The 27732-nt window shown below is 49.8% G+C and overlaps 3 protein-coding genes across 4 annotated transcripts; 2 read left to right on the forward strand and 1 right to left on the reverse strand.

Moving 5' to 3' along the window:
- Positions 1–1317: 1317 nt before the first annotated feature.
- LOC128731988 (trichohyalin) lies at positions 1318–3074 on the reverse strand. The gene is made up of 2 exons (XM_053825151.1): positions 2789–3074; positions 1318–2720 (listed from the first exon to the last, which is right to left on the reverse strand). Exons 1-2 carry the CDS (start codon positions 3072–3074, stop codon positions 1318–1320), a joined length of 1689 nt encoding a protein of 562 aa, XP_053681126.1.
- Positions 3075–6547: 3473 nt separating this feature from the next.
- Positions 6548–8912, forward strand: LOC128722035 (myosin light chain alkali). Of its 2 annotated transcripts, XM_053815850.1 has the most exons (6): positions 6548–6644; positions 7008–7038; positions 7212–7520; positions 7602–7688; positions 8004–8139; positions 8577–8912. In XM_053815850.1, the coding sequence occupies exons 1-5, from the start codon at positions 6642–6644 to the stop codon at positions 8054–8056; spliced, it is 483 nt and encodes a 160-aa protein (XP_053671825.1). In that variant the 5' UTR covers positions 6548–6641; the 3' UTR covers positions 8057–8139; positions 8577–8912. The 2 variants fall into 2 exon arrangements, with proteins under 2 accessions (XP_053671825.1, XP_053671826.1); XM_053815851.1 differs by lacking the exon at positions 8004–8139.
- A 10013-nt stretch (positions 8913–18925) lies between these two features.
- Positions 18926–27263, forward strand: LOC128732000 (basic proline-rich protein). The gene is made up of 8 exons (XM_053825162.1): positions 18926–19134; positions 19351–20815; positions 21015–21058; positions 22341–22515; positions 22625–22830; positions 22908–23093; positions 23164–23319; positions 27003–27263. The coding sequence occupies exons 1-8, from the start codon at positions 19036–19038 to the stop codon at positions 27261–27263; spliced, it is 2592 nt and encodes an 863-aa protein (XP_053681137.1). The 5' UTR covers positions 18926–19035.
- The last annotated feature ends 469 nt before the right edge of the window (positions 27264–27732 follow it).

Raw genomic sequence — 27732 nt, forward strand, 5'->3', positions numbered from 1 at the left:
GGATTTTATCGCTTCCATTCCATTGCGATTCAAATGCAGTTCCGGTCGATTGCGGAAGAATTTAACTCTAGCTCTTCTAACTCGCAATTTAATTTTCATCAACGACCCTAATGTTCGCTATTCTTGTTGGCACACAATTTTCACGATCAATTTCGCACACGTCCACCACCTGTCCAGGCTGTAATGGCTGTCGGCCATATTAGGAAACGGATAGAGGGCTTAGAAAAATAATTAAACTATTATACACGTAACACTTTGACCAAATCTCTGCACACGGGATTCACTGAAAAACCATGGCCATTACCGACTTTTCTTGTTGCACGAAACTCCGTCACTTTATCACGAATGACTTTGGTTTCCAGCGGCCCGACTTATATAACCATTACACCGTGTGATAAAATCTACACCCTTTCGCACGTTACCGCCCCAGTGATGGCAGCCACGCATGGCGTACAAATTAGAGCTTTTTTCCCTTCGTTCCAGCAAATAGGCTCCAACAATTTCCATCTAACGATCCAAAAATCCTTCACCTCAATCCACCATGCGACAACTTACCGAAAAACGCAACCGAAATTACATGGTCAGCGAAAGGAGAAGGAAAAGCGAACCCCGTCCCGGAGCGTTGTAATGGCCGCACTGGAAAAATTGTTGAATCTGGGCGAATTTTCCACTGAGCGCGTGCATATGGCGACCCTTCCCGTGACAGAAGGGAGGCGCTGCTTCTTGATGTTCTTCTCCGCTCGCAGTAAATGGCGCGACTGCGCACTGGCCGGTCCGTTTTGGAGGTTTATTTACAAACAAATGCACGTGATTTTTGCGTCGGTAGGACCGGAGCGGGTGAGTCTTCGGTGAAGGTGAACGGGCAACGGTGGTTGCGAAGGAGCCAGGGGTGCCTTGCTGGCGGTTAAAATCGGAGTTTCGGGCGCAGGATCGACATTAAGTTGTTGAATTGAAAACATCGACATCGGCTCATACGTTCGCAAATGTGATTATTATTGATCGTAGTAACCTTTATAGCAATCAGGTTAATGAATACGCTCTTTAATTTACGTTTTGACGTGGGAAAATTCGCTCAGTTTCAAGTGAGCGACCAAATTGAGCCGTTACTCGCATTTCAAGCCAGCTTCAAACAGGTCGACTAGCACCCTTTCAATCACAACTCGATCCTTGAACACCGTTTATGCCTACCGATTAACGGACGAGCGGATTTCTTTACAAAATGCTTGCCTCAAAACGACACAATGTTGCACCGAATGTTTTACGTTGGTTTTTATTTGCAAAATAGCCGATATTTTAGGTGCCCTCACTTGCTCAAACTCAACCTTTCGGTTCCTCGGGAGCACTTTTGCCGTCCTGCTCAGGACCGCTCTGTTTCTCGCCCGACTCGTCCTTTGCGAGTGCCCCAAGCGCCTTTCCCGGTGGTACACGTTTTGGCAGTACGAGCGCCTTTTGCAGCGGTGGAATCGCCTCCAGCAAGCCCTGCTCCATCAGCTTGTTGTTGATGGGCACGCGTGACAGCAGGTGTTGCGGCACAACGTCCGCGTCCTTGAAATCGTGAAAGTGCTCCCGTTTGTAGCTCTGCACGGTCTTCAACAGTGGCAGGATCGGACGGCCCTTCACCTTCGCATCACTAATCAGGTCCTGCGCGTACTGCAGGAAGTGCTTGTTCTCCTTATCCGCGTGATCTCGTGCATACCGCAGCTCAGCCACGGTGTCCGCTTCTCGGCGTTCACGAACCTCTTTCTCCACCATCTGGCCAAGCAGCAGTTTACGCTGACCGTGAGCACGGGTAGTCCGATCCACCGCCTGGTGCCGGTCGAATCCAAACGTCACGTCGATGTTACGCAGCCTTTCCTCATACTCGCGGCGTGTCAACACCGCTTCCTCAGCCTCACGTTGTCTCTGCCACTCGATCTCATCCAAATGGGCCTGCATTCGAGCGGCCCTCAGTTGGCGCTGTTGTTCGGTCTGTTCCCGTTCCTTGATCGCGGCGATACGATCCTTTTCCTCGGCCGCTCGCTGCTGAATGCGCTCCTCCTGCGCCAGGGACGCACGTTGCCGCTCGATCGCATCCGTCAGCTGGTACGAGTTGTCCCGGAAACGGTGCTTGCCAGCGTGCACACCCTGCCGGAAACCGGCGATGTTCTGCTGCCCATCGCAGTAGATCTGCAACAACGCATCCTCGATCTCGGACTCGCGGCGTAACCGTGCTCGCCGATCTTCGGCCATGCGGATTGCCTCGAGGGCACACGTGCGCCTGAGCTCCTTGCTTTCGTCCTGCGCCTGTCGTTCGCGATCCTGATGACGACGAAGTTCACCCTCGATCACGGCCAGACTTTGTTGCTCCTCCGCGATCAGATCCTGCTTGTGCTGACGCTGGCGCTGCTGATTGCGTAGCATCGTCTCCTTTAGCTCGCGTTTGTAGTTGTCGAAACGTTGCCGATCCTCGAGCAGCCGGTCACCGTGCGATTTTAGCCAATGATTTGCCTGCGAAAGTGCCTGCGAGTCCACGGACGCTTTGCGCAGTTGCAGCAGTTGGTCTTGCTCCGAACGGAACTGTCGCTGCAGCTCGCGGCCCTTTAGCACCTCACAGAACTTGGCGGCACTCTCGAGGACGCGTGGACCTACCTTGTCCTTTTGGATGAGATCCTCCGCCTTCTGAATCAACTCTCGCCGCTTCACCTCATCAGCCGCTTTGAGTTCGCGGTAGTGCCGTTGGTCTGTGGATTCGGAAACGGTTGTTAAACACTTTCCAGGACCTTTGCAGGACCTCCCTGACGTCACATACCTTCTTCAACCTTAGCTTTATCACGGCGCAAACGTTCAGCTTCCTTCTTGTCGCGAATGTTCTGCACCGTGTTCTCCCAGGTGCTGGTCATCTTCTTGGAACCGTTCCGGAGATACTCACGAAACTCGCGCTCCTGCTGACACAGCACCTCCGTTTCCTTCTCAGTTGGGTTGGTGACCTTCTTCCACATCTGCTCCCACTTGGCGCTGCTCAGGTGAACTGCCTTATTGGCGTAGCTCGGCCGGTGCGACTTCGGTTCGATCGGTTGGTACAACTCCTTGATCATCGTCCACGCAAGGACGCTAAGTCCGTCTGCTCCGTCGTCCAGTCGAACCGTACTGGAGCCCCTTTGATATCACGACACCGCTTTGCCCGCAACACCGCTCGACCGATTTGGAATCGTAAACAGGTTACCAACGCTCACGGTTGCCATGGACGCGTCGAAACCCGTCGAGCGTAGTACGGTTCAACCCACAAAAAATAAAGGAGAACCGAAAATATGAGCCGTCATTTGATGGACAGGGACATATTCGTTCGTGCGGCAAATGAGCATGTTCGATGCATTATTTGTCGATTGCTGCAATTGTCCGTGCTGCTTGCAGTGCATCGTGGAGTGCACTTGGAGTGCATCGAACAGTTGCACCATCGCACGGTATCGATGCATTTGGGTTCTGGTTCGGTTGGTAATGAATTTTGCAACCGGGGCTCATACTGTTGCATGCAAACTTGAATTTACAACCTTGAAGGCGTGTTTTGCTGCCGATTTTAACGAGTCATAGATGGGTTCTGAAGCTCGAAAATGTTAAGTTTATTTTCGGTGTCGATTTAAAGAGAGCTGATATAACTGCTGACGCAATGGTACGAATGGCAATCGGACTCCATACTTATCGGATTCCGTTACCAGTTGCAAGGAATATCTCTTAAAGCGGCGATTTGAAATGTTTATGTCCATAACACATTGATTTTGATGAATTTGTGTTATCAATTAATGAGTTCAACTTAAGAAAGAAGGTAATGACAAAAGATAGAAGGTTTGGATTTACCGTTCGTTTTAGGGTACATTGCTCAAAGAATATAAAGTAAACGAGAATGAGGGAGAGAGAGATAGAGAGGAAAAAGACTGCGTGTAATAAAAGATATGTAAAAACATATATTGCTCCACGATGGAACATGATTGCCAGTCTATGACATATAACTGGAATAATATTATTAACCAGAATCCTACCCGATGACAGATTTATTATCAGTGTGATATAATAGCAGGTTAACACGCAATCGTTCGTTACCAAGGAGTTGCAATTACTTCACTCGAATTCCCTCTGCCGCAGAGACTTATTACATTTGAAAAGTATAATGTTGTCCATAGTCTAGAAATCAATCCATAGAAAATGTGCTACCTTATCCAATCACCAGCAGCAACCGGATCAGGCGCTGGTGCCACATTTCAGGTTCCCACCAGCTAGCATTTGTCGTGACCTTCCTTTTATGGTCAGGATAGCGGTGGAACCAAGGCAAACATCCGATAATTTAGGTTGCGAACAATCTGTGCCAGCCGCGCGCACCCCACAGGCAATCTGGGACGGACCGGACTGCCGGGGTCGCTACCGACGTCAAGTACTATTCTCGACCTATCTCCACTGATAAGCCGCCATCGCCATCGGCCCTCGCTGGGTCCTGTAGTACACAGGCTCGGTTATCGCCACGGCACGACCGTGTGTGGGTTGGTGCCGCTAGCTGCGACCTCCATTTGTTTTTTTTTCGGCCGGCTCTCGCAAGGCACCCCTAAACCGCAGCGCGCTCGCGCACACACAAATCGGTATTTATAGAATCTGTGCTACGCAATTTTTGCCCACAGTTCGCTCCCCCGGCTCGACGGGCGGGCGTGAATCACTGAGGTATTATTTTCGTACATTCCGACACCGGTGTCCGCCGGTGGGGTTTTGCTTTCTGAACCGAAAAACCCACCCCCGGCTGGGTGCCGCGGGTGGACGACGGTGGCATGAATGGGCCCCGTGGCAGATTTCCTTGTTGTCGGCTCGCTTTTCTTGGCCCTTCCCGGGCGAGTGGGCGGGCTGCAACAGCATCGGGTGACGGCGTAACATTATTACATCGTACAGATGGAGGAAAGGCACGCGAAACAGAGGCGTAGGTCCAGATGAATTTTCCCTGCCCACAGCCGGTGCAAGATATGACACAGCCGTGCGGTAATTGACGCTTGCTTTGGATTATTAATGGACGGTCGTTTATTTCTGCATTTCCCACGATCGTTTATCATCTGCAGTCGAATGTTCGTATGGCGGGCATGGTTGCATCGCTGCTTGCGCATATTATGCCGTGAGAGCATCGTGAAATGTCTTCCGATCGTAACGCAATGCAATGTTCCTATTATCCATCGATCACCTTCGATCGGCTTAAAGTAGTGAAGCTAAAACGAAACACTCGGCAGCGAAGTGCGCTCGCGCTATATTCCGGCAGCAGGTTGTTTAATTCTGGGAACAAACGAATCCGCCACCTTGGACAGATATTAGTTGGTAGAAAAAAAGAGAAAACTAACCACGCAACCGCTTGTTTACGTTTCAACATTTCGCGAGCAGATGAGGCTAAAAACCCCCAAGGCCACTCCCGGTGGGGGATCGCGAGAGTGGTGGCCAGGTGAAAATTCCACCCAACTTGAGCATTTTCCGGTGCTGCCTGCATGATTGTCGAACCACTTGCTCCATCCGGTGGAACTGGAGTTGTACGAACAAAAGGCCATTATTTAGGCACACTTGTTGTCGTCGAGCATCGCACGAGAGATCTCTCTTAGCCCTGTTTACCCAGGACATTGAATTCCGATGCAACCAAACCACCGCGTCACAGCGCCATGGCAGATGGGCCACGAACATTGCGATCCGCCCGACGCCAAGGATGCGCACCAACATCCTCCCGTCCCATGCGTGTCAGACTCTGGTGCGCATTTTTTCACCACCCGACTCTCGTAAAAATAGTCGCTCGATTCCCACCGCCGGTGGCAGGATTTGCTCCGGTCCAGAACGGCCCCCAAACCCTGCGCGGAAGGATCCCACACCCGTAATCCCGTGCTGTAATGGTTTCTTCTTCTGCCGCTCGACTCTTGCCCATGTGGCACCGTTTGCTTGCGCGAATAAAAATAGACTCCGCGAGCTGTGCGGCGGCGCAATCGACTCGCTTAACGAAGATGCACGTCGCACTGGCTACTACTGCTGCTGTGGCTGTTGCGAAGAACGGCAACACCACCACCGAAAGCGAGAGCGACAGGGACGGCGCTAGATGAACTTTAGGACGAAAAATGAGCACGCTAACGGAGCAACGGTGGCAGCATGGCCCACAAAAATCCCGCCATTTGGTGTGAAAATAATATTGGCACTAGCTGGGCAGGGTGCAATGAGGCGCAGAAGTGGGAGGAAAAACCCCACCCAAACCTCCCTCATGGGAGGCTTTATGGGGGGGGGGAGGAGGGAGAGTCAGGTTTGGAGCAAACGGAGGGACACTCTCGCTCACCACCCCAAGCCGGTCTTAGCGGAAAACCAGCTAATCAAGTCGGCTTGACCACCATCACACACGCGCTGTGTCGAACTAACACACGCGCCAAGTGAATTAGGCGGGACAGGACACGTGGCGGAGTCTGGGATGGGCGGTGGCAAAAGGACACACGGCGCATGTCCGGTCGGGTCGGCGCTGAGGCTGGCCGCTCGGGACGGCTCGATCGCGAGGCCCAACCTGTGAATGCTAAATATAATTCGTGAATGTGATCACTTCAGTGCTCTGTGAACAGTGGTTTGGAATAGTACGCAGTTGAGTCCGAGTCGGTCCGCGAGCTACACAAGATCACAAGATGGTGAGTTTTGCAGCAGCGAATGCAGCCTTGCTGAAGGGCGTTAAGGATTGGCACACACCTGAAAAACTGGACGTGATAGCGCGTTTGTTAAACTGCTTAAATCGGAAAGATCGAGCGCTCAGGTGATCCCGAGTGCGCGTGATAGGGAGTTTCGCGAGTGCAGCCATGTTCTGTGTGAAAATTGGAAGCGAAAGCAAGAAGAGCGAAAAGAAAAAGCGTACTTGTCCACTCCGCAGTGGACTTATATATGACGGCCAGGGCTTATATACCAGACTCGGCCATGTGAGATTCGACGGTTCCTAACGGTTGTATTTTTCTTTCCTCGGTTCATTTCCGGTTCACTGACGATGCTCGCTTGCTCAGGCCAACGATCTGAAGGATGTTGAAATTGAGAGTGAGTAATTTGAGCCCGTGCTCGCCTGCCTGGTCTTTCCGGCTTTGCGGGATCCTTGTGATCCTGCAGGCTGACCGACAGGAGGAGTTGTTCCGTGGTGCAATCGCACGGTGTGCCGCAAAAGAACGGTTTTATCCCTAACGCGCGTCGGTTTTATCCCACACTGCTTCCAGAGGCCCAGTTCGTCTTCTCCGTCTACGATTGGGAAGGTACCGGCCAGATGGACGCCATGGATCTTGGCAATGCCCTCCGCGCCCTGAACCTGAACCCGACGCTGGACCTCATCGGCAAGATGGGTGGCACCCAGAAGCGTGGTGAGAAGAAGGTCAAGTTCGACGAGTTCCTGCCGATCTTCTCCCAGGTCAAGAAGGAGAAGGAACAGGGCTGCTTCGAGGACTTCCTCGAGTGTCTGAAGCTGTACGACAAGGAGGAGAACGGCACCATGCTGCTGGCAGAACTGACCCACAGCTTAACGGCTCTCGGTACGTTCGTACAGCGCGTCTTATGAGGACGACTGTGAGGTGACTTAAAAATACTCTCTCGTTGTTGCGCTTTCGCTACAGGTGAGCGATTGGACGATATGGAGCTGGAAAACGTCTTCAAGGACTGCATGGACCCCGAGGACGATGACGGCAACATCCCATACGCACGTAAGTATCGCCCCGAACGTTCTACCTGTGGGGTTTTCCGAATTTTCCGTTAAATGAAGGGTTTTCTTTGTTGCGCGTGCCCATTGGGGGCTCATACTCCGCAAGAACAACCGAAACCGTGCTAATCATCCGATGATCTGTCTTTACATGTGAATTTCTCTTGGACCTCCTGCACCTGTTGTAAACCTCACTACCTCGTCATCAATGTCTGTTCATTACTCGTGTCTCTGTTAACACTGTATGTGTCACTGCATTCATCTGCGCATGTTCACCCTTATGGATGGACGTGCACTTTTCGCATGGACACACCAACAGCGTTCCTCAAGAAGATGATGGATAACATGGTTGTCATTGACCACGTTAAGTAAATTCATCGCTAGCTCAATTGTGTACTTTTTCAAAGTCTCCACTAAATGTCATCATACCAACAAACGCACACAAAAGAGTATTCGTAAGTATATGTTCTCGTTCTCGGCTTCGATCGCTTGGCTCCATCGCCAGGATGATCCGCTTGTGCTTGCTAGCATTTGCTGGGAAAGATGACTAACAGAAAAGAAAAAAAAAACGACTCGATATTCCTTACTTACACCACCCAAAGATGTGCTAACTTAATTATACGCAGAATAACGCCTCCCTCGCGCATCCGTGACGCGGCGATCCTCACGTAGGCGCATTCCTGTGCCCGTGGAAAATCGGCTGCCAAAAATGGAGTGGGCGAAATGAACAATTTTTTTCGCTCTCTCTCTCTCTCTCTCTCCTTCTCTTACTATCTCTCTCACTTGCTATGCGCTAATTTACGCAATCGCTTATGCTCATGCGCCGCGGTGTTTGCCGCAACTCCACCGAACCGAAGGCCTGAAACCGTTCGCATTCGTTTTCTATTTTCAGCATTTCTTCAGAGATTGTGTGACCACCCGTAATCGCCGTACTCGAGCTATTTATATAATACAAAATATCTAGAGAGAAACAACATCTTCACTATCGGAAACAAGACAGACAGCAACGATGGAAACCTGGCGAATTTGACAACAGCAACATCTGCGAACATCATCAACACTGAAATTTCCAGTTGAGAGAGCAGCAGCAAGTGAAACAAAGCAAGCATGAAAAGCAAATGCAACCAAGAAAACGAACTACCGTAACAGCAACATCGGAAATACGGAAGCGGTTATTACTATTTTTCTGTTAAGATTTAAATAAATTTCTACATAAAGAGGTCAGCAAGATGCAGCTGCTGTGGAAGGCAAGATCCGAAAAGAAACAACCGTCCTTAAACTGGTGCGGCGATGAACGTTGGTACATTTCTCGGCCAGTGATCGTCAGTGGTTTTCTTCGATGACCTGTTTGTGTTGTTTGATGTTTCCGCGACGTCCTTTTTTGGTTTTATTGGTCCACCTAATCGAATACGAGAATTGACTAGAAAGGAGATAGTAACGCATCATTCTTACACTTTATTTTAAATCTCCATGCAAGTTTTAGATTTCTAGATTAATGAATTTCCATGGGAGTAGCTTTTGCAATGATAACATGGAAATAAGAATAATTGCTATTAAAATTTGCCAAGAGCTAGAAATATGTTTTTAAATTATACTCTAATTTTTACTCGTAATGAATTATCCAATCATTATCGAAGGCCCGGCGTTCAGTAACCCTAGCACTTTTCAGTTCATTGTGCGAAAAATATCACTCACCAGCGATTTCTAAATCAAACACTAACTGAAGCAGGGAATTGCATTTTTAACGTTAACCAGCTGGGCCAATACTATTAGTACATACTGGAAGAAAAACAAGACGAGTAACAAAAAATCAGACTTATGACACATGATGCTCAATTCAAGCAAACCAATGTTTATTATTTAATGTTTATTATTACTCAATCCATCATTGCTATGAATAGGTATGTGCATTTAGGGAGTTCCGTTTATTACGTAACAACCTTTGCACCTTTATAGAAATGTTCATCGAGCACGATTTTTTTCACGCTCAAGACGCGTCATACTATCAACTTTCCACCCACAACATGCTACAGCGCATCGTGTTGAATTTCGTTCATCTTCTACCCTACATCGAACAAGTGAAGAGCTTAAACCAACCCCTCGATAGTGCACCCCTACGACGAATGTCACCCAAAATGGGCGCTCGGTGAGACGAAGTGAGCAAATACTCACTACAACGATTCACGTTCACGCCAGTCGACGCTCACTTCCCACGTTCCGAACCGGGGGCGCTTTTAAGGGTGAAAGCTTTCGTTAGTCAGTTTCCAAACCCCCCGAACGTCCGAAACGAAGGGATGACCTACGCTTTTCCCAACGGTCGTTTCGAAACGCCATGGCGACACCAACAACGCATGCGCTCGTACCGCCGCGGGCATCGTTCCAACAACCGCTCGCAGCTCATCATTGTTTTATCACTTCGCTCAGTGGTCTTATCGGGCAAGCCCTAGACACCTTCCACAAGGGTACGGTCGCTCTCTGTCGCTCTCCTGCAGTGTCGGTGTTGGCCCCAGCCCAAAGCGGCCATTCCTAATCCAGCAGCTCATCGGCTTCATCGACGAGTCAGTGGACGCACTATCTGCCACGGTTACCTCGGTCAACACCAACCTGCAGCTGTTGCAGCACGCCTAGGTCAAGCAGAACCGCGCCAATCGCGAGTGTGTGTGTTCACCGTTGCGTTTGAAATTCCGTTGTCCCGTGTGCGCGAGTTCGCTAGACGGCGTCCGAAGCGACAACACCTTCTTCAAGGCAACAACAACAACAAGAACAACAAAAAACGCACCCCTCCCCAAAAGGTGGTGAGACTTTCGTAGTGCAACCCCCTAGCAGCGTTTGTCTGACCTCTCAGTTCCAGAGCGAAGGGTGGATGCTGCGCCACGGCTACCATTTGCGTTTCACGATTCGACCCTTCGTGCAGTAGTGGTTTGCTATCGTCTATCGGACGTTAGGTCACGTTGACCGCGAGTTTCACGCGTGGTGTCGTCCCAGCATAGGTGTTTGGTGAAATTGAACGCCACATTTGCGCACTGTTTGATTACGGATTCAAGGGCGGAACGGGTGGTGAGAAGGGCAGGAAAAAGGGCAATTTAAAAAAGAAGAAAAACATCGCACCACCACCATCGCGCGAGCATAGTAGCCGTGGGGTGCGCTAGTCCGCAACAACGGTCGATGCGAAGGTGGCCAATTTAAAAATAGTTCTCGGTTACAATCGGGCCATCGGGCTGTTTTTTATAAATATTGTCGGTAAATGTGAAGTGCAAAAGTGGCCGCCAGCCATTAAGGTAAAAGTGCTCCGATACTCGGTGAGGGAGCAAAATAAATACAGCAACCACCAGGATACGTACGGGCGTGAGTGAGTGTGCAAGGTGCATTCGTGTGGGTTCACGAGCGAGGAAACGAAAGTGGTTGGTGATTTTGTTTCTAGAGTGTTCTATCGTAGAGAGCAAACACCCCCCCCAGAACGTTTGTCCTGCTTTTTTGTGATTTCGAGCACAAGTGGAAAACCGCAAAAACAACAACAACCGGGCAGGCTAGCCAAGAAGCAGACGGCAGGCGGCACACGGCGGCGCCATCAGGATTATCGCCAGAGAGCACACGCACACAAGCGCATCTGCTCTCCCGGGAGCCGTTCGTCTGTACCCAGCATCGCGGCGAGCCTTCGACTTTCGACGCGAGAGCGCTTTTCCGGAAAGAAAGAAGGACAACTTTTCTCTCCGCCATGGCGACGATGAGCGAGAATAAGCCACCGCTTCCGGATGCTGCGAGCTTGCAGCGCCGCAATACAGGTACGCTTTCGCTTTCAGTCTCCACTAGTAGACACGCAACGCCACCGATGTACTAAGATACACTATCCATAAAAACAAATCGACGTCAAAATATGACAGCTCGCGTTCACGAGGAACAGAAACAAAGTAGCCCGGCAAACGCTGAAGCGCGATTCGATTGCAAAGACCGCTTTCTGTGTGCATAAAACCACATAAAATATGACGCCCGACCGCGCGGTAACATGAACCGTTGCCGTCACGCTTCATTAGCTGATGGTTTGATAGCGCATGGGCACGATGGCGGTCCATGGGTGCACCCTGCTTGCGACCGCGTACGATTGATTAAATGAGTCTGATTATGCGCGCGTTTTGGCAAACGCGAGGGCGGCCTTTCAGTCGAAACGGTGTGATCAGCGACCCCACCCGGGTTTGGACGCCCACTCGACGGGTGCGGCACAATCCAATCCTCCACTAACCCCCAGTGTTTTTCCATACCCCAAGTCCCGTGACCCGGCGAAAGGTTGCGCATGGCACGCGACTGTCGAGGCCGGAGGCAGACATTTGGTGAATGAACTTCCTTGTTAATGACAATAACCGGCTCACCGTGGAGTTTACAGCCGAAAACAACGGCCCACCGTTGCCAGGCTACCGGGATGGGGTGGAGTTGTTTCCTTCGCACCCGACGATGGCTCCCTAATGATCGGAGAGCCATCGCAAATCCGCGCTGGCTCGGGGTGGCCCTTAACCCTTCGCCATTCTTCCGGGACCGAACAAAGCGCCCAAGCCCTCGCGTATCGATTGGCGTGCGCGTGGAAATACCCGTGGTTTTATTTGGGTTGGCTTAGGGGCAGCCAAGTCGCTCGAGCTTCGCGCGTGGAAAACTTTCGCACGCAGGCCGCGTGCTGGGTGGTACGGGAAAGTGCCAAAGAGAAGCCACCTGGGGCGGGAAGTTCACGATGGTATCTCGTGCCTCAGGGCTGCAAAGGACCCTTGGGAGGGTGAAACGGCCAGTGGGCTCACAAAATGGTGGGTTCCGGTGTGGATTGGCTCGGGTTGCGCTTTCGCACACCGTGACCAGTTGTCCTGCGATAGTCGGTAAGTGTCGTGTGTCCGTGTCCTAGCTGCCAGTCTGAGAGATCAGTCGCGGTACGGATTATTCAGGTAATTTTGGCCCATCCTGAACGCTGAACACTCGCTAGAACGCTGGCCATAAAGGGCGTGGGAAGTTACCCAACAAGTGGTCTAATTCAATTAGGCAACCCTTCGCCCCAATGACCGTGGACGTGTGTAATGATGTAATTAAGGGAGGTTTAGGTCTCCGTTCTTCCTGGGGCTTCACTTCGGGAAGTAAACCTTTTCCCGGGACCTTCGTGCCACCCGTGCAGGTGCAGTGATTTCTTCTTCCATCCTTTTCGACAACTTCCGCGATGCCCTTGTTTACTTGCCACAAATGCCACCGATGCACTCGAGCTGGTGGTGAGTGGACATCGATGGCTTATGACGGAAATAACCCCACCAACATCGATTTATTCCGCGCCTTTAACCGAGACTCCTCTGTCACAGAGCTCTAGGGGGCTGCGGCACAGATAAGGCGCGGTCGATCGCTGACGACGATAGAGCCCCGGCAAAGGGCCTACGAGGCAGACTATACACTCATTAGTTTAATCGATTCCGAAAGGTCTAGCAACACGGGCCGGGAGAGCGTTATATTTAGCCGATAACGACAGCACGTGGACTTTTCGAATACTTTCAGCTGCAAACGCGATACGCAATTGAAAAGTGACAATCAGCTAATCGATTGTGTTTTTCTCTGCTTTCAGGTATGCGTTTATACATATATACAAACTCCCACCTCACACATGTGTGATCTACGAGGATGTTCGACAACGCGGGCTAATTATGCGTGCATAAATCGCCACCCACAAGCAGGAGGTGCGCCACACAGCGTTTTATTTTTCAGGCAATTTTCCATCGAACCCAAACCACCCAATTTGTCCGTCCACCCATCGGAATGGCCGAAAAATTCCTGCCCAACCGCGAAAGCTTCATTTGCGTGCGAGCGCAACTAAAGCAGTAAACCTGTGCGTCGCGTGACAAACGCTCGCTGGTGGAGTGAAAGAGATGGAATAAGGATAGTTGTAAGATGGTGGGGGGGCGAAAGAAGTGAAACCTGGGAAGCAGCCGTTATTATCTGTTCCGATGGAGGCGCACTTCCGTGGGGTGGTTCGACAAAAAGAAGGAACCAAAAAGAAACGGCTTGGAAAAAGCTCCGAACACAAACCCGAAAGAGGAATGCGCACGTACGCCTCCAATTATGTTGCTAGCGAAAACTAATCGATGGGTGGCATAATCGCAGGTCACCGTAAGCGACCCACGGCACGTCTTTGCGCCAGTTTTGACACAGTTTCCGCGCGCAAGTGAGTCGACCCGTGGGGGAAGTTTTTAATGCCCGAGCTTCTGCGGAATGCTAAGCGGCGTATAATAGGCGTTTAGATGTGACCACTGATAGCGTTACGGGTGTATTTTGCCAATCATGCTTGCTATTAGTTGCGTTTTTTGTTTGCGTTTTGGGGGGGGGGGGAGAGAGTTTTGAGACAATCTGTTGCCAATAAATGAGGCCACCGCTAATGGAAAACTCTACCCTTTTTGACAGGGAACGCATCGAAACAAAGCCGGCTTGCCTTGTAAAGAGCGATCGTTTGTTTGAAATCGAAAGGGAACGAAAATAGATCAGCAGAAGTAACGACAGCAATTAACAAATGATGATAATTCCGTTTATGGCTCTCGCGCCTAACGGTAATTAAATACGGCGAGATCGTTAATCCAACCCGTAAGGAATCAATTAACGTGGGTGAGCCCAAAAACGACCCGACCATAATAGATCGCGATAAGTACTTCTCCGATCATCATCAGTGCATCAGGCATGATCGTTTCAGTAAATCGCTCCATAACAGATCACACTATGTTGGGTCGCGTTTAATAGGCACAAAATTTTCCCAAACGCTCGGATTTCACAACCACCCTGTGGAGCCAGTTCTGACTCCTTCCCGAAACTCACCCCCTTACGAGGGCACGAACGAGGAGCCATTCTTAGCCCTACTTTCTTCCGTTTGCCTTCACGTACCGCGCAACCCGAAACGAAAGGTGCGGCCTCTTGCGTGCCGCCATCGTTGGCGGCGTCAGTTTGTTTTGATTTTTCCGTGGCCCGGTTCGGGTTCGCGTCCTCACGAGTCCTTGTGCGCCGACGCCGCCGAGTAACGCGGGGCCGTCTCCTTAGCGTTTTGACAAAACAACGGCCCCGTTTTTGCCTCCACGCGGTACGGACCACGGCCCAGGACAGTCAGTCGTTGGAGTTTGGTGACGCCGGGAGGACCTTCCCGGAGCCCGGAGGCAGTCGTCAGGACCCCAGGGGCCCAGGTAACGAAGGCACGGAAGCCTCAAAAGGAAAACCAGCAAAGCGTTTCCTGCGGCCATCTTCGATCGGGGGTTTTGCGGGATTGGGCTTTTGATTTTTGACTCCCACCACCGCCCGTAGCAAGGAGGCTAGATCCTGTTTCATAGTACACATGTTTTTGGTTCCGGTTGAGCCTGTTTAGCTTTCTTTTTGATCCCTCTCCTCTTTTTTGCGTCAAACTCCCAACCGCAACCGGTAAGACCCGAACGGCGGGTTCGGTTTTGTACAGTTTTATCCCTTCATTTTTATTTTTGGTTCTGGCGAGTGCGTGTGTGTAAATTGCTGCCTTTTTTGCTGCCCCAAATTTACGGCTTGTAGACCTGTACGCTCTCACCCCGGGTTTGAACGATACACGATTGTATGTAGGGTATTTCCTTCGCTAGTTGTTACTGTACTGATTCTGTTGTTGCTGCTGTTGGGACTCGCTAGGATTAACCCGTGCCACGTTCGGTGATGCGATGGCCCTTCACCCGCTACCGCGTGCAAGCCCCAAAAGCGGATGCCAACGTTGCGCGAACGCCATCGAAGTGTGTCGATTTAATTAAGTGATAGTCACCCATCGTCATTCTCGCGCGGGCTCTTGCGATTTGAACTTTGCCGTCTCGCCTGTGGGTGCTAAAACACGAAGCAAACACCAAACATTTCCGCCACACACACATACGCAAACACACACACACACACACACACACACACACACACAGAAAATGGTTCATCACACGAATTGCATCAACATAGGTGGCGATGAGCGGTTACTAGCGCGCAGTGTGATGGACTTTTAACGAACGCAACCCTTCGACCACGTGCAAGTGTGTCTCAGAAGGGGTGTGATATCGCGTGTGCGTGTGTGCGAGAGTGGGCCGGTGCCGTGATTTACACCCAAGTGACCTTCTTGCGTGCGAGTGGCGCCCTACCGTGGTCCTTCCTCGATGCTGCCGCGTTTGCCCACACCGGAAGAAGGTCAGCCCTAGGCACCGGATTGAGGTTGAGTGCGTTGTTTGACGAGTGACGAAACGTTGCGTTGTGTCGACTTACCAGGTGACGAGGCAGGAAAGTAACGTAAAATCCTCACACACAAGCTTTGATGCCTGGGCGGCAATTAATAACGATCCGCGCATTCGATCTACTGAAGAGGTTCAGGTGGGTTTGGTTGCTGTTCCAAACGATGGTATGGTCATATCCACGTTGTGAGAGGCTGGTACTAATTTACCTTCGCGCAAATAGTCGTTGTTTCAAAGCACCTGGGCAAAGTGTTGTGTCCGAAAACAGAAAGCTCAAAACAAAAAAATGGCCACATAAACGGCGTGTGGAAAAGCGCACGACCGCAACGCTCCAGCCATTAAAAGGTCCGTTTGAGGTGTAATATGCACGTTCGGCACGCTAATGCTCATGCGGAGGTGGCCCCAAAAAAAGGAGACGGCCTCTATACTGGCCTCCCAACACCCGCTAGGAGGGGGTTCGCGAACTAATTACGAGCTGTGAAAAATGAAAACTTTCACCCTCACCACCCGTGGCTGAAGCGTTGCGAAAGCGAGCCGCAAATCCTGAAGGGTGACATAAACCTTTCGCCCCCGAAAAAAAAACGGGGGGGGTTTCCAAATGGAGCGAGGAATCGAAGGAACCGCTGGCAAAGGAAAGCAAAGTAAGGCAAAAAAAAATCACGAAACGAGACCACCACAGCGCGGTAACAAATAAATAAAACTGCTTATCCTTACACGCCACCGAACCCAAGAGGCGGCCCTGTGAAGGAGCCAGGAGCAGGCAGTAAAGCTCGTGCACCTGCCACGCGCCCAGGGGTGCCAAGGATGACCCGCTTTTCCGCGCGATGCGGACCATATAGCATGTGGATGTGCCGTGTTGGCCAATCTGCCAATTTTTCCGGGACTCCACGTGCAGGATCGCGACGCGAAACTGCTTCGTCCGTTCGAACACCGGGCCCTTTTGGGTGGGAGGCACCCTAACTGGGAGCTTGGTGGCGTGCTAGCGGGCAGTATTTGCCAAAAAAGCAAGCCCACCCCAATAAGGGGAAGGCCCGCGACCGGTGGGCCTCGAAATCGAAAGCCCTTCCCGTCGGTGAGCATTTATTATCTCGCATAGAAATATGACTTCCACTTTGCATAAATTTTATGTATATTCAATTGATCAAACATACACCCGGTGGAGCTCGAGCTCGGGTCGGTTGGGGGGTTGGTGCCCTACACCAGCTGTGTTAGGGGTGGTTTTTGTTCCGTCCGATTGATGCGAATAGGGTCTTCGGGAAGCGGGACCAATCCAACTGAGCGAGTCGATCGGCACGGATAGCAACCGATCCAAAACCCCAAAAAGCTGCCTCGTCGAAGTGTCCTCAAGATGGGAGCCAAGCTAGTGGAAGGAGGATCTAGAGGGCGAGAGCCAGAGCCATGTCCTCGCGGTTGTTCGAAAAGGACGTACCTTGAAGACGACGGAGCTAAAGTAACGAAAACACACGACCCAGCCGTGAAGACGAGCCTTGCGCTTAACCGTTAGCATGATGTATATGTTTTGCGGGTGAAACCTCGGTCCCAAGGACCAAGGAGCTTCCTTCGTGCCGTGACGGGGTCGTAACAAGTAATGATCGAAATGTCAATACGGTGGCTGAGTCTCGGGGCGCCTTTTTGCGGTCTTATCGATAAATATTTCAGCGCCCACGGTGCTACGGTGCAGATATGGGCCATATATATCGCACCGACCGGGTTCGGTTGAATATTTGCTGAGGCAGTGATTGATATTTCCATTATTTCTCGATTAGGATCGCCTGAGCAGCGATGGCATTAGCACGGGCGTTTCAGTATATGTGGCCGCAAATAAAGGCATTAAAGGTCGCGGTCTTCTTCACTTTTATGCTACGGCTGTTGTCCGAGAATGAAGCATAAATGGGGCCATACGTTCATCTGTGGAATGAGGGCGAGCTTCGAGGGTTTCGGGGAGAAAGGACCAAAGATCCCAGCGATCCGTTTGTGTACAGATAGCCCTTGGAAGTAGTAGCAGCGAGTGCTCGTTAATTCTGTAAATTGTAGTTAATCAAATCCCAGAGCTTCCCGGAGTAATGCGTGGGCATTCATTTGCAGTTCCTAAGTAGCGCGAGTAGCTGTTGAAATGTACACTCTTCCGTGATTCAGTTGCCAACGTGTCCTTTTAACGGCATCTGTTCGTATTGATGCGTTATTTTTTTTTATTTCTTTATTTTCTTCAAAACCACACCTCACGAATGAGGTCACCGGGGTATGATCTCGTGATCGAACCAATCAACACGCAAAAGTCCTATTTTTGCATTACTTCCAAGTGTAATTTTTCAAATGGAGCATACGCTAAGTTATCTTACCTGCACGGAGTAGAAAGTTAATGTTTCAAGTCATCCAATAAATAGGCTGGGCATTACTGATTCAGGGCAGAACGCCTTGTTATGTAATGAAAAACTGGGCAATTTTGTTGCGTTAAAAGAACCGAGCCTATTAGATTTAGGTGTGTGTTAATAATTAATTTGAGATTACATTTAATACAGCTCAATTCAGGACAATTTTTTGTTTATCCCTTTAAGTTGTAGGAATTTTATTTGTACCCATAAATGGTAGGACCTGCAGGTAGTTAGTAAAATAGGAACTAAATGAATCTTACGAATTTCTCTGGGTTGCACTCTGTACCACCAAGCCGTTGGTTTGGGCACGATGGCTGCAGAAAGTAGCTCCTTTTGCTAAAAGGGATTTCCGGTGTAAGACCACACCTCTATTTATCTCCTACCTATCTACATTTCCATCCCATAAGCATTGTACATACGCGATCCAATGCTTGCACATTGGCACCAGTAGCCAGAGAACGGTCGCGGAAACGGAAATGGCCGTTGGCACGGAGATCGAGAAAAAAACGTCAGAGAAAACTGACCGCTCGAACTACCGCCCAAGTACCCGTCCCAAGGATCGGACCAAGGGCCAAGGGCACGGTTTCAAGGGCACTCCACACATTGGCACTCGGGTCCTAAGAGAGGCCGCAAAGTGGCCAGTTGGAAGCAAAAGAAGAAAAAAAACGAAACCAAACATCCGGGTGCCTTCTCTGTCCTTTCAGTCCTTTCGTGACGCGCTTTTTTGCGATCCTTTCGAAAGGCGCGCGCCCTTACCGTGCCCAAGATGGACGTTCGAACGGTAAGCGACACGCTGGGTGGAGTTGAGCGAACGTTGGAGCGAAGCCTCCGGCAGCCGCAGCAGACCGGGGTTCGAGATGATCGCGTGAGTTACAAACCGTACCGGGAAGTCAGGATCCTGTTGCCTTTCTTTTTGTGTGTGTTTCTTCTTTTTTTCGGTTCCGGAGCAGAATTTTCCTCACATCCAATGTGTCAGCTCTCGTGATATGAAATGAAATGACAGTTAAAATGATGCACCGATATTGAGCCCTTGTGGGAATTGTGTTCCTTTTCAATGTCCTTCCTTCCTTCCACATGACAGAGTATCACCGCACCCGAAGCTCCAAGACAGAGCTACTTTGCGGCCAGTGCGGTCGGTTCCCAGCAGCGCCCATCTGCTGCCCCTGGAGCACCCGTTCCTGCGCCAGTTCCCGTTCCGGTTCCACTTCCGGTTGGCGCGATCAGATCGCAACCGCCTCAGCAAATCCGTTTCGCACCAGAGCCACGATCCGACGTAAAGTTTGCTCCACCAGCGGCCCCACTTAAAGTCCCACTAGTGCGTCCCTTGGCCGCACCGAATCCTGTAGCCCTTCCTGGACAGGGCATTTTGCACCGACAACCCGTCGTCCTGCAACCGCCATCGTTTGGGATGGATCCGGCAAGAGTTAGTCCTGGAGGTGGACCTGGTGGTCCGATGATGCGTCCACCCGGTCCCGTGGGTCCGCCAAGGTCAGGCACACCAACACAACCACAACCTCCCGGGCCTCGCCCAGGAGGTATGTTTCAAGGACCGCACCAGCCACCAGGCGTCCCCATGATGATGCGCCCACAGATGGCACCCGGTGCTGGCATACCTGGCATGCAACCTGGCATGCAACCTGGCATGCAACCAAGACCTCCATCAGCACCGGGAATGCAACGACCGCCCATGATGGGTCAACCACCCCCTATTCGTCCACCCAACCCAATGGCTGGGCCACGACCCACAATTTCACCGCAAAACTCGAGCCTTGGTGGGCCGATTCAGGGTGTAGGACCTCGTCCACCCGCACCAATGCAAGGACAGCCTCCTCAAGGACCTCGACCACCCTTTTTCAACCGTCCGATGGGCGCGGGTGATCCTAGCCGACCACCTTCGGGCGCAGAAATGGCCGGTGGAGCGTTGAGTGGAGGTCCACCCTCTGCGACGGCTTCCATCGATGACGACGAAGATGTGGTGATCGGTCGGTTGCCACCGACGGACAGTCCTTCGGCCCTTAACAGCCCGAATCCGGCACGAGGACCACCGCGCAATTTCACCCTACCCGGGTCATCTCCGGCGAACATCGAGCGCGAGAAGTCGATCCCTTCACGGCCACCTTCAGTCGCGGGTAACTACGGCAAGATGGGCCCGACCGATGGGGATTTCGAAGGTCCTGCGGGACGACCGATGCATGCATTGAAGGACTTCATCAGCAAGGATGGGACGCGCCTGCCCGGACAGTCTACGCCCGGAAGCCAGCAGTCACCGGTTCTATCACCGGCCAATACGGATGAGAACTTCAGCTACCGGCCTGGATCGAAACCACCGTCTGGTCAGCAGCAGTACAAGATGGCTCCGGGACCTCCGGGATCAGGGCAGCTGCCCGGTGGCCAAAGTCCGCTAGCTGGTGGTCGAGGAGACGCTGATAAGGTCACGTTTCAGATCCCGAACGGCAGAGAAGGCTCGCAGGAGTGGAACTCTAGGTCGAGGCCACCTCAGCAGCATATGCTCCGGCAGGGTCCAAAGCTCCCGATGGCCGATCACAGTAAGCAGCGTTCTGGTGCGCCCGAGAAACCCCGCTTAGTTTATGTTGACGAACATCCTCGTGGTTGACCTTGTTTCAGGTGGCTTTTAGATCTCGTACTAATGCGGTTCTTTTCGTATTTTCCTTTCATTTTATACGCGGTTTTGCGGGATTTATGTCCACTGCGGCTATCATCACTGCCTACTTGGACCTGCTTCAGAAGGTGACAACGATAGCGGCGTTGACGAGTACACTCAGGAAAAGGTAAGTTTTTGGCACGCGAACGGTGTAGTAACCGAGAAAACAAATTTCCCCTGCTGGTTCGTGTTTAAATCGGCCGTTTTGTGGCGCACGTTCGTCGTTGTAGTCTTCAACGGTCGCGTGTGTTTTGAAGCACGAATTTCTTCGACTAAACTATTTCTCGTTGTCGGGAGTTTTGTAATTAAAAAAAGTCACAGAATTTAGTGTCAGCAAGCTGCACCAACATGAACTTTCTGTTCAAAGCACCTAATAGAAATGCAGCAATGTATGTTTGACATCGTGACACCCAAGTAAGACATGAGTTGCTACCAAAAAGTGTGTTAGAGGGACTAATCTCTTGAAATTTCCACACCGTAATAGAGATAGTATTTGATTTGTAAAAATTCATCTGATTCGAGCCCCTTCATTAAGGATGGTGTGAAAAACGCGAAGATCGTTTACTTTTTTGACCAACGACGATAAAAATCGTTATGTACGGCACATATCATATATCGCTGGATGCACTTCTTCTCGGGTCTTCTTCCAGAGCAATCGCCTTGAACTAGTTTTGTCTTCCCGTGGAAGTCAAAGGTTATTTTTAGGTCGCCCTTTGGAGGTCACGACATAGACCTTTCCGTCGAATAGCACGACGGACGATGTTGAGAGCAAGTGATGTGTTTTGCGCTGCGTAGCTTCTTGAAAGGCACGTTCTACAATATGGGCAAACCCAAATGGGAGTGCCACCCGTTGCAGATTATGATGTTAACTGGTAACCGTCTTCCCCAAAATCCCAGAACAAAGCGATGAATTTCGCGATGGAAAAAAAGAACACCCGTGAAGTTCCCTTCGAGAGGTTGGCGTAGGATCCACCCTCATACGGTCCAGGGGCTGGCGTCGCAAGCGCTAACAAGCAACCGGAGACTGCCGTTGCGCACCAATAAACCTCGCGGCGGTTTTTCTTTTACGCGCTCGAGTTCCGCCACATTGGCACCCGATCGCGGGGGATGAATGTATCGTTTCGTTCCCGGCGATTGTTTGCCGAACCGTTTAGGACGGCTTGCACTCTCCTAGCGGAGGCCACTCTGAGGTGACAAGCGAACACATCGCGAACATGGGATCCACACGAGGCCATACATGGACCGGTGGCATGCTTCGATGGGAGTCGGTTTTGGGGGGGAAGGTTTAATGCTTTTCCGACGTACGCGAAATTGAAACGCGATCAATCAATGGCTTTAAATGGAAGTGGGAAGTCGGCCGGGAAGAACCGAACCGAACGCGCCACTGATCGTCTGCTCGCATTTGACAGGATCGTCCCAATGCGCTAGCATCGCCAGCGTCACCACTGAAGTCGCCGAGCAAGATACCGGGACTAGCCAGAAGACCAGAGAACATCTCAACCGAAGCTCGATCGCGGAGCACCTCGAAGCAGCGCGCCAACGCGAAAACACCGGAAACGCCTTCCGAGCAGCCGCTAATCAAAAGTAAGTGATCGCGCAAATGCGTGCGCACGTGTGATCGCCAGCGCTGATGTGGTGTGTTTTGTTGCTTCGTTTATGTGTGACCGGCTGCGTCCTTGGCATCGGTTTGCAGAAGTTCCAATGAACAAAATACAGGTCGGTGGGACGCCATCTCCTAATCTGAAGGTAGTGAAGTCGAAGATCGGATCGCTGGAGAACGCCACTCACAAGCCGGGCGGTGGCAATGTGAAGATCGAGACCAAGAAGATCGACATTAAGGCGGCACCACGGATTGAGGCGAAGAACGACGCCTACACGCCGAAGGGTGGCGATAAAAAGGTGCGTCTCACAAAACCCGGGCACGATCCGCATCGTAGTGCTCACACTAATTCGCTCTCTTTCGCGTTCCGGAACAGATTGTCAGCACAAAGCTGCAGTGGAACGCGAAACCGAAGATTGGATCGCTAGACAATGCCGCTCACCGACCGGGTGGTGGCGATAAGCGTATCGAGTCGATCAAGACCGACTTTAAGGAGCGAGCCAAACCCAAAATTGGCTCGAAGGATAACATCACGTACAAGCCCGGTGGAGGTGACATAAAGGTAAGCCAATTCGACAGCTGAGAAGAGACTGAGGAGGATGTGACTGACCAGAGGTTCTTGCGTGTTACAGATCGTACACCAGAAGCTGGACATTAAAGCAGAGAGCAAGATCGGCTCGCTGGACAACCTCAAGCACAAACCGGGCGGTGGAGACAAGAAGATCTTCGACGACAAGGAGTATCTGAAGAACATCGAGCACCCAATCACGCCGAGTCCTTCCACGCAGGTAAAGTCGGGCTCTGGCTCGTTGGAGAACTTGCTAGAGTAGAAAGGGCAGGTCGCCACGGTCGCCTTTTTCGGCTCGCTCACCCAAAACGGGTTTGCTGGCCGTAGCGCAATGCCAAGCTAATTCCAAACGCCCTGGTAGTCCCGCTCGACTCCCGATGCGATAATTACTAAATACATCCAGCTATATACATATATATCTTTACTGTTGTGTATCTTGTATCCGTTTCCAATTCGAGTTATGTAGATGCGCGCAAAAAAGCTTATGATTTGGCTGCATTGTGCACGCCTTGTGCTAAGTTGCGCTCCTAATGTAAGCCACGCACCCATCGGTGCATTTACTAGCAAAATTTTGTACCATACCGATTGGCACCGAGTATTTTCGCGCATTAAACAAGACAGTCTATCGTGTAATTTGTATTTAAATTTTTCAAATGTTACTTTTTACTTTTTCCACCACTCCGTCCAACCACGCCGTAGGAGTACCTGTACAAATTCTATTAGTATTACGCGGCCGAACCACACATCGGCTGAATCTGTTTCCGAAGTAGTACTAGCGCCAGCTCTTGTTTTTTGCCCATCCCGACCCACATCGTGTTACACCGACGTGCGATTCTCCGTTCCTATCCGTTCCGAAGCATTCTAGAACTGTCTTCCGGTTGTGCCATGCTTTTCCGCGCGCCGTAAGTTATCCGTGTTCGTATCCTTGTGGCGTGCTTTGTTTTTTTCGTAACCGTTTGGTTTGGTTTGACCTTAGCGTAGAGTAAAGAGTGCAGTGATTACCGTGAGATGATTCACCTTGAACACGTTGTTGAGAAGAAAAAAAAAACATACATGACTCCGAATTCCTGTTACCGATTTCCCTCGCTGTTTGGGACCGAGACGGTGGGCGTAGCTTCCCGGTTCCAGGGGATCTTGGCTGGCTTTCCTTCGTAGTTTTTGTTTGCGTTTTAGTACTAATTCGTCAACCGTGAATGTGTTTGGATCAATTTCACAGCTCGATGGAACGGAAGAATGCAGCTATAGCAGCAACGCCGAAGCCGAGCTGGAGTAGTTTGATAGGCATTGCCACGATGCGCACGCTACAGCCGCTTAGACACACGCTAGCTGCTGCGGATGCATCCATTAGGCCTTGGTCGCTCTGCAACTGCACTTTGCACCTTCGGGGGGGTTCTTTTCATTTGCTCGATAATTAATAAGCCCCCATAAAAAGTCCACATTCCTCTAAATGTGATTCTTTAACTCAAATTTTCGTGTGTTCTTTTTTTGTTTTAATTGGCATAGTTGTAGTGATCTGATTGATTATACTTCTTGTGTTTGTTTGTGGGTTATGTTTTTATTTTATTATTATTTCTTTATCTTGTTTCTATTACAGCCTACCACTCCCGTCCCATAAATGGGAAGCGTGTTTTTCGTTAGTTTATTTTTTCTCGTTTTGTTATCTGCTAAGACGTTATATAATAAGAAAGCTGATAAGGCATTCGCTAAGGTTGTTAGTGTCATCATTTACAAGTTCAAATTTTATTGGGCCAAATTTGTCATAAGACGAAAAAAATAATGTAAATTCTTATACTTGTTGCTGTTTGTTAATCGATTGGCGTTCATTAAGTTTACGAAAGCAGTACAAGAGAACGTAGTTTGATTTGAATTGTTGAAACTTCATTCTTTTCCCCTTCTTTATAAAGCTCATTTTCATAGGGCACGTAACGTAATGCAACACAAAAAAGCAAGGCTGCAAAATACTTTATGGGCTAAAAATGCATCCAGCAAATACATTCGATTTACCATTACAAAGCACAGCGGACAGTTCAATCAAAAATCAGTTGTATACCAAAACCCGGTAGTATTACAATAACGCTTGAACATAGAAACGGATGGTACAGCCATTTTCGTCAAACAGCACTAACAGCGAGGAAAATTTGCATACCGTTGCTAAAGTAGCTTTTGGAGAGAAAAGAAAAACATTCGCATTCGCGTGGCATTGGGGTCGTATCGGTGCGAAACTTGCCGCGATGAGCATTAGTTTTCTTCGTTCGTTATATTCTAATTAATTACTCACTCAATAACCACACACATGTAAAGCATTAGTATAGTTTATATAGTTCAACATAATTCAATACTACTTATTTATAATGCACCTATTTACACAACTCAACCAACGCACGCTCGGTAGAAGCAGTAATATTTTGGATAAATTATCATTGATCAAAATTTAATAATGCAACTTTGGAAGAAAATGGTTTATAAGCTCAAACCTGTTTATCTGATCAAAAGGGCAGTAGTACGCATTCCACGTAATGCTAGCTCTGCCACAATGTGTCTTGTGTTTCGTATTTTATGGAGCATTTAAATACAAAAACATCATTGTGCAAAAGACATCCATACAGAGAGTTTTCTTTCTTGCTCCATATTTCACCTACTACTTGCTTCTATCGCTTGCGAGGTGGGTTCACGATGCTGCTTTTAGTAGCCACACGATACTTCGCATAGGAAAGTTAAGATTGTGTAATTTTCATTTCTGCGTCTCATGTGCAGGATGCCATTTTAACGCAACCCAACGGACGTTGTTGTCAATTTCAGTTCAAATATACGTAAATGCGAACGTAAAAGCGCAACCATATGGCGTCCTACCGTTAAGCCCGTATTGATCGATCCGATTAGGCAACGTTGGTGGGGTGTGCAAATTTGTGCATCGGAAAGCGTGGTTCAGCAAAATGAAGCGACTCAGTCTTCTGTCTTGAAAGCGAACACATATAAGCAAGCATATATGAATAAAAAAAGAAAATAAAACCAAATTTACATATAATCGATTGATGTAATTGATAAGGACGATCATCACGAAGCTGAGCGTGTTCTACAAAGCAGAAAGTTTACCTGAATGAGTATGATATAAAAACGATATATAAAGCAAAACGGGAATTCGGAACCCATATTACGATTGAGTAATAAAATTATGATCGGAAATCAGCACCTGTGCAAGCGTTCAATCTTTTCCGTGTGAATCGAAGCTTTCGTGTTCTAGTGCCGAAACGTAGTGCCTTTACAGCAGTTGCCCGTATTCGTTATCTTTCGTTCGGTTTGAGTTGAGAGTTGGTTCCGCAGTGCAAGTAACCGTCGAAGGGTTCCTGCCTTGTACTTGGGAACTCGCGAGCACTTTAATTAAACAGTAGTGTGTAGTTTTGTGCCCAAAATAAATCACCGGTTCGTCCGATATTCAGTAAAAAAACGGCCGTATGCTGTTCCTTCGAGGTAGAATTTGTTGCCACCTGCTTGCCGGAGACGTCTGGCAGGAACTCCACTCGAAACGTGGAGCCCGTAGTAGCCAACGGTAGCCTCATTGCTCTCCGCACTGACACGCAAACAGTCGGCCTGGATTGAGGAGACGGGTTCTTCGCACCAAACAATCTTCGGCTTCCGTTGCAAGATGGATGGTCCGTAAGTGCATGCCGTATGCGGATCGAATTTTCATCTCAGTAAGTGTAGCGCGTAAGTGCAACGTAGTAGCTCATCCAATCGCACCAGAGCGAGCTTTTGTACGGCCGTTCTCCTAGCGTCTCGATGCTTTCTTTTCCTGCAACATTTGAAAAGCACATTTAAGTACCCATCAAAAAACATGAACTCACACGAAATCGTTGAACGCAAAACCGTAACTAACCTTAGTTTTTCCGCTTTGCCCACTTCAAGCGTTCCTCTTCTATGCGTCGGATGACGGCAAGTGTTTCCGGAGTAGATCTGTGCCGTAGTATCGATTATGAACCCGTCCGGGTTCCACCACTCATGACGGCTTCCCTAACAGCGTCTCTCACCATTCCGTCCGAATGCATCGTGTTATCCGTGGCCGACGAACCAAGTCCTGAGCTTAAGGTGCAGAAGCTCGAACAGGCCCCGTGTTATATCCGCAAAGATGGCCGAGCAATACATCCCAAACCGTTCCGCACGTATTAGAGTTGGCATGCAGTGAAATCTACTGAACGGCGGCGTTTCAGTGCAGGATGTGATCAATTGTAGGAGACAAACCGTTAAACATATCTTTGGTGACTTTTTGAATCATTAGCCATTCTCCTGAAGAATGAAAATAACATATTCAACAAGAAAACTATTACCACTGGATGAGAAACTACGTGTACAAATTACAACTGCATAATACTTCCACTTGGTGTTGTTGGATCAGGAAGCGAATACTGGTAAAACACACACAACTTGACAATGCAAAGACATGATCTCTTGGTTTCCTGTGTGCAGGAAAATGGAAAAAATTACAAAAGAAACACAATTGCACCAATTAAGACAGCCAGCAAAAGTTTCTAAGTTTTCGTAGTTATCTACAGCAGTGCGTTGAGAGGTAACAGTTCGCGCACCAGATAGCCTTACCAAGAACGCAAACTGAACATCTTTTCCCAAAAGAGCGAAAATT

Source organism: Anopheles nili, chromosome 2 (genome assembly GCF_943737925.1).
Source record: "Anopheles nili chromosome 2, idAnoNiliSN_F5_01, whole genome shotgun sequence".
NCBI lineage: Eukaryota > Metazoa > Arthropoda > Insecta > Diptera > Culicidae > Anopheles > Anopheles nili.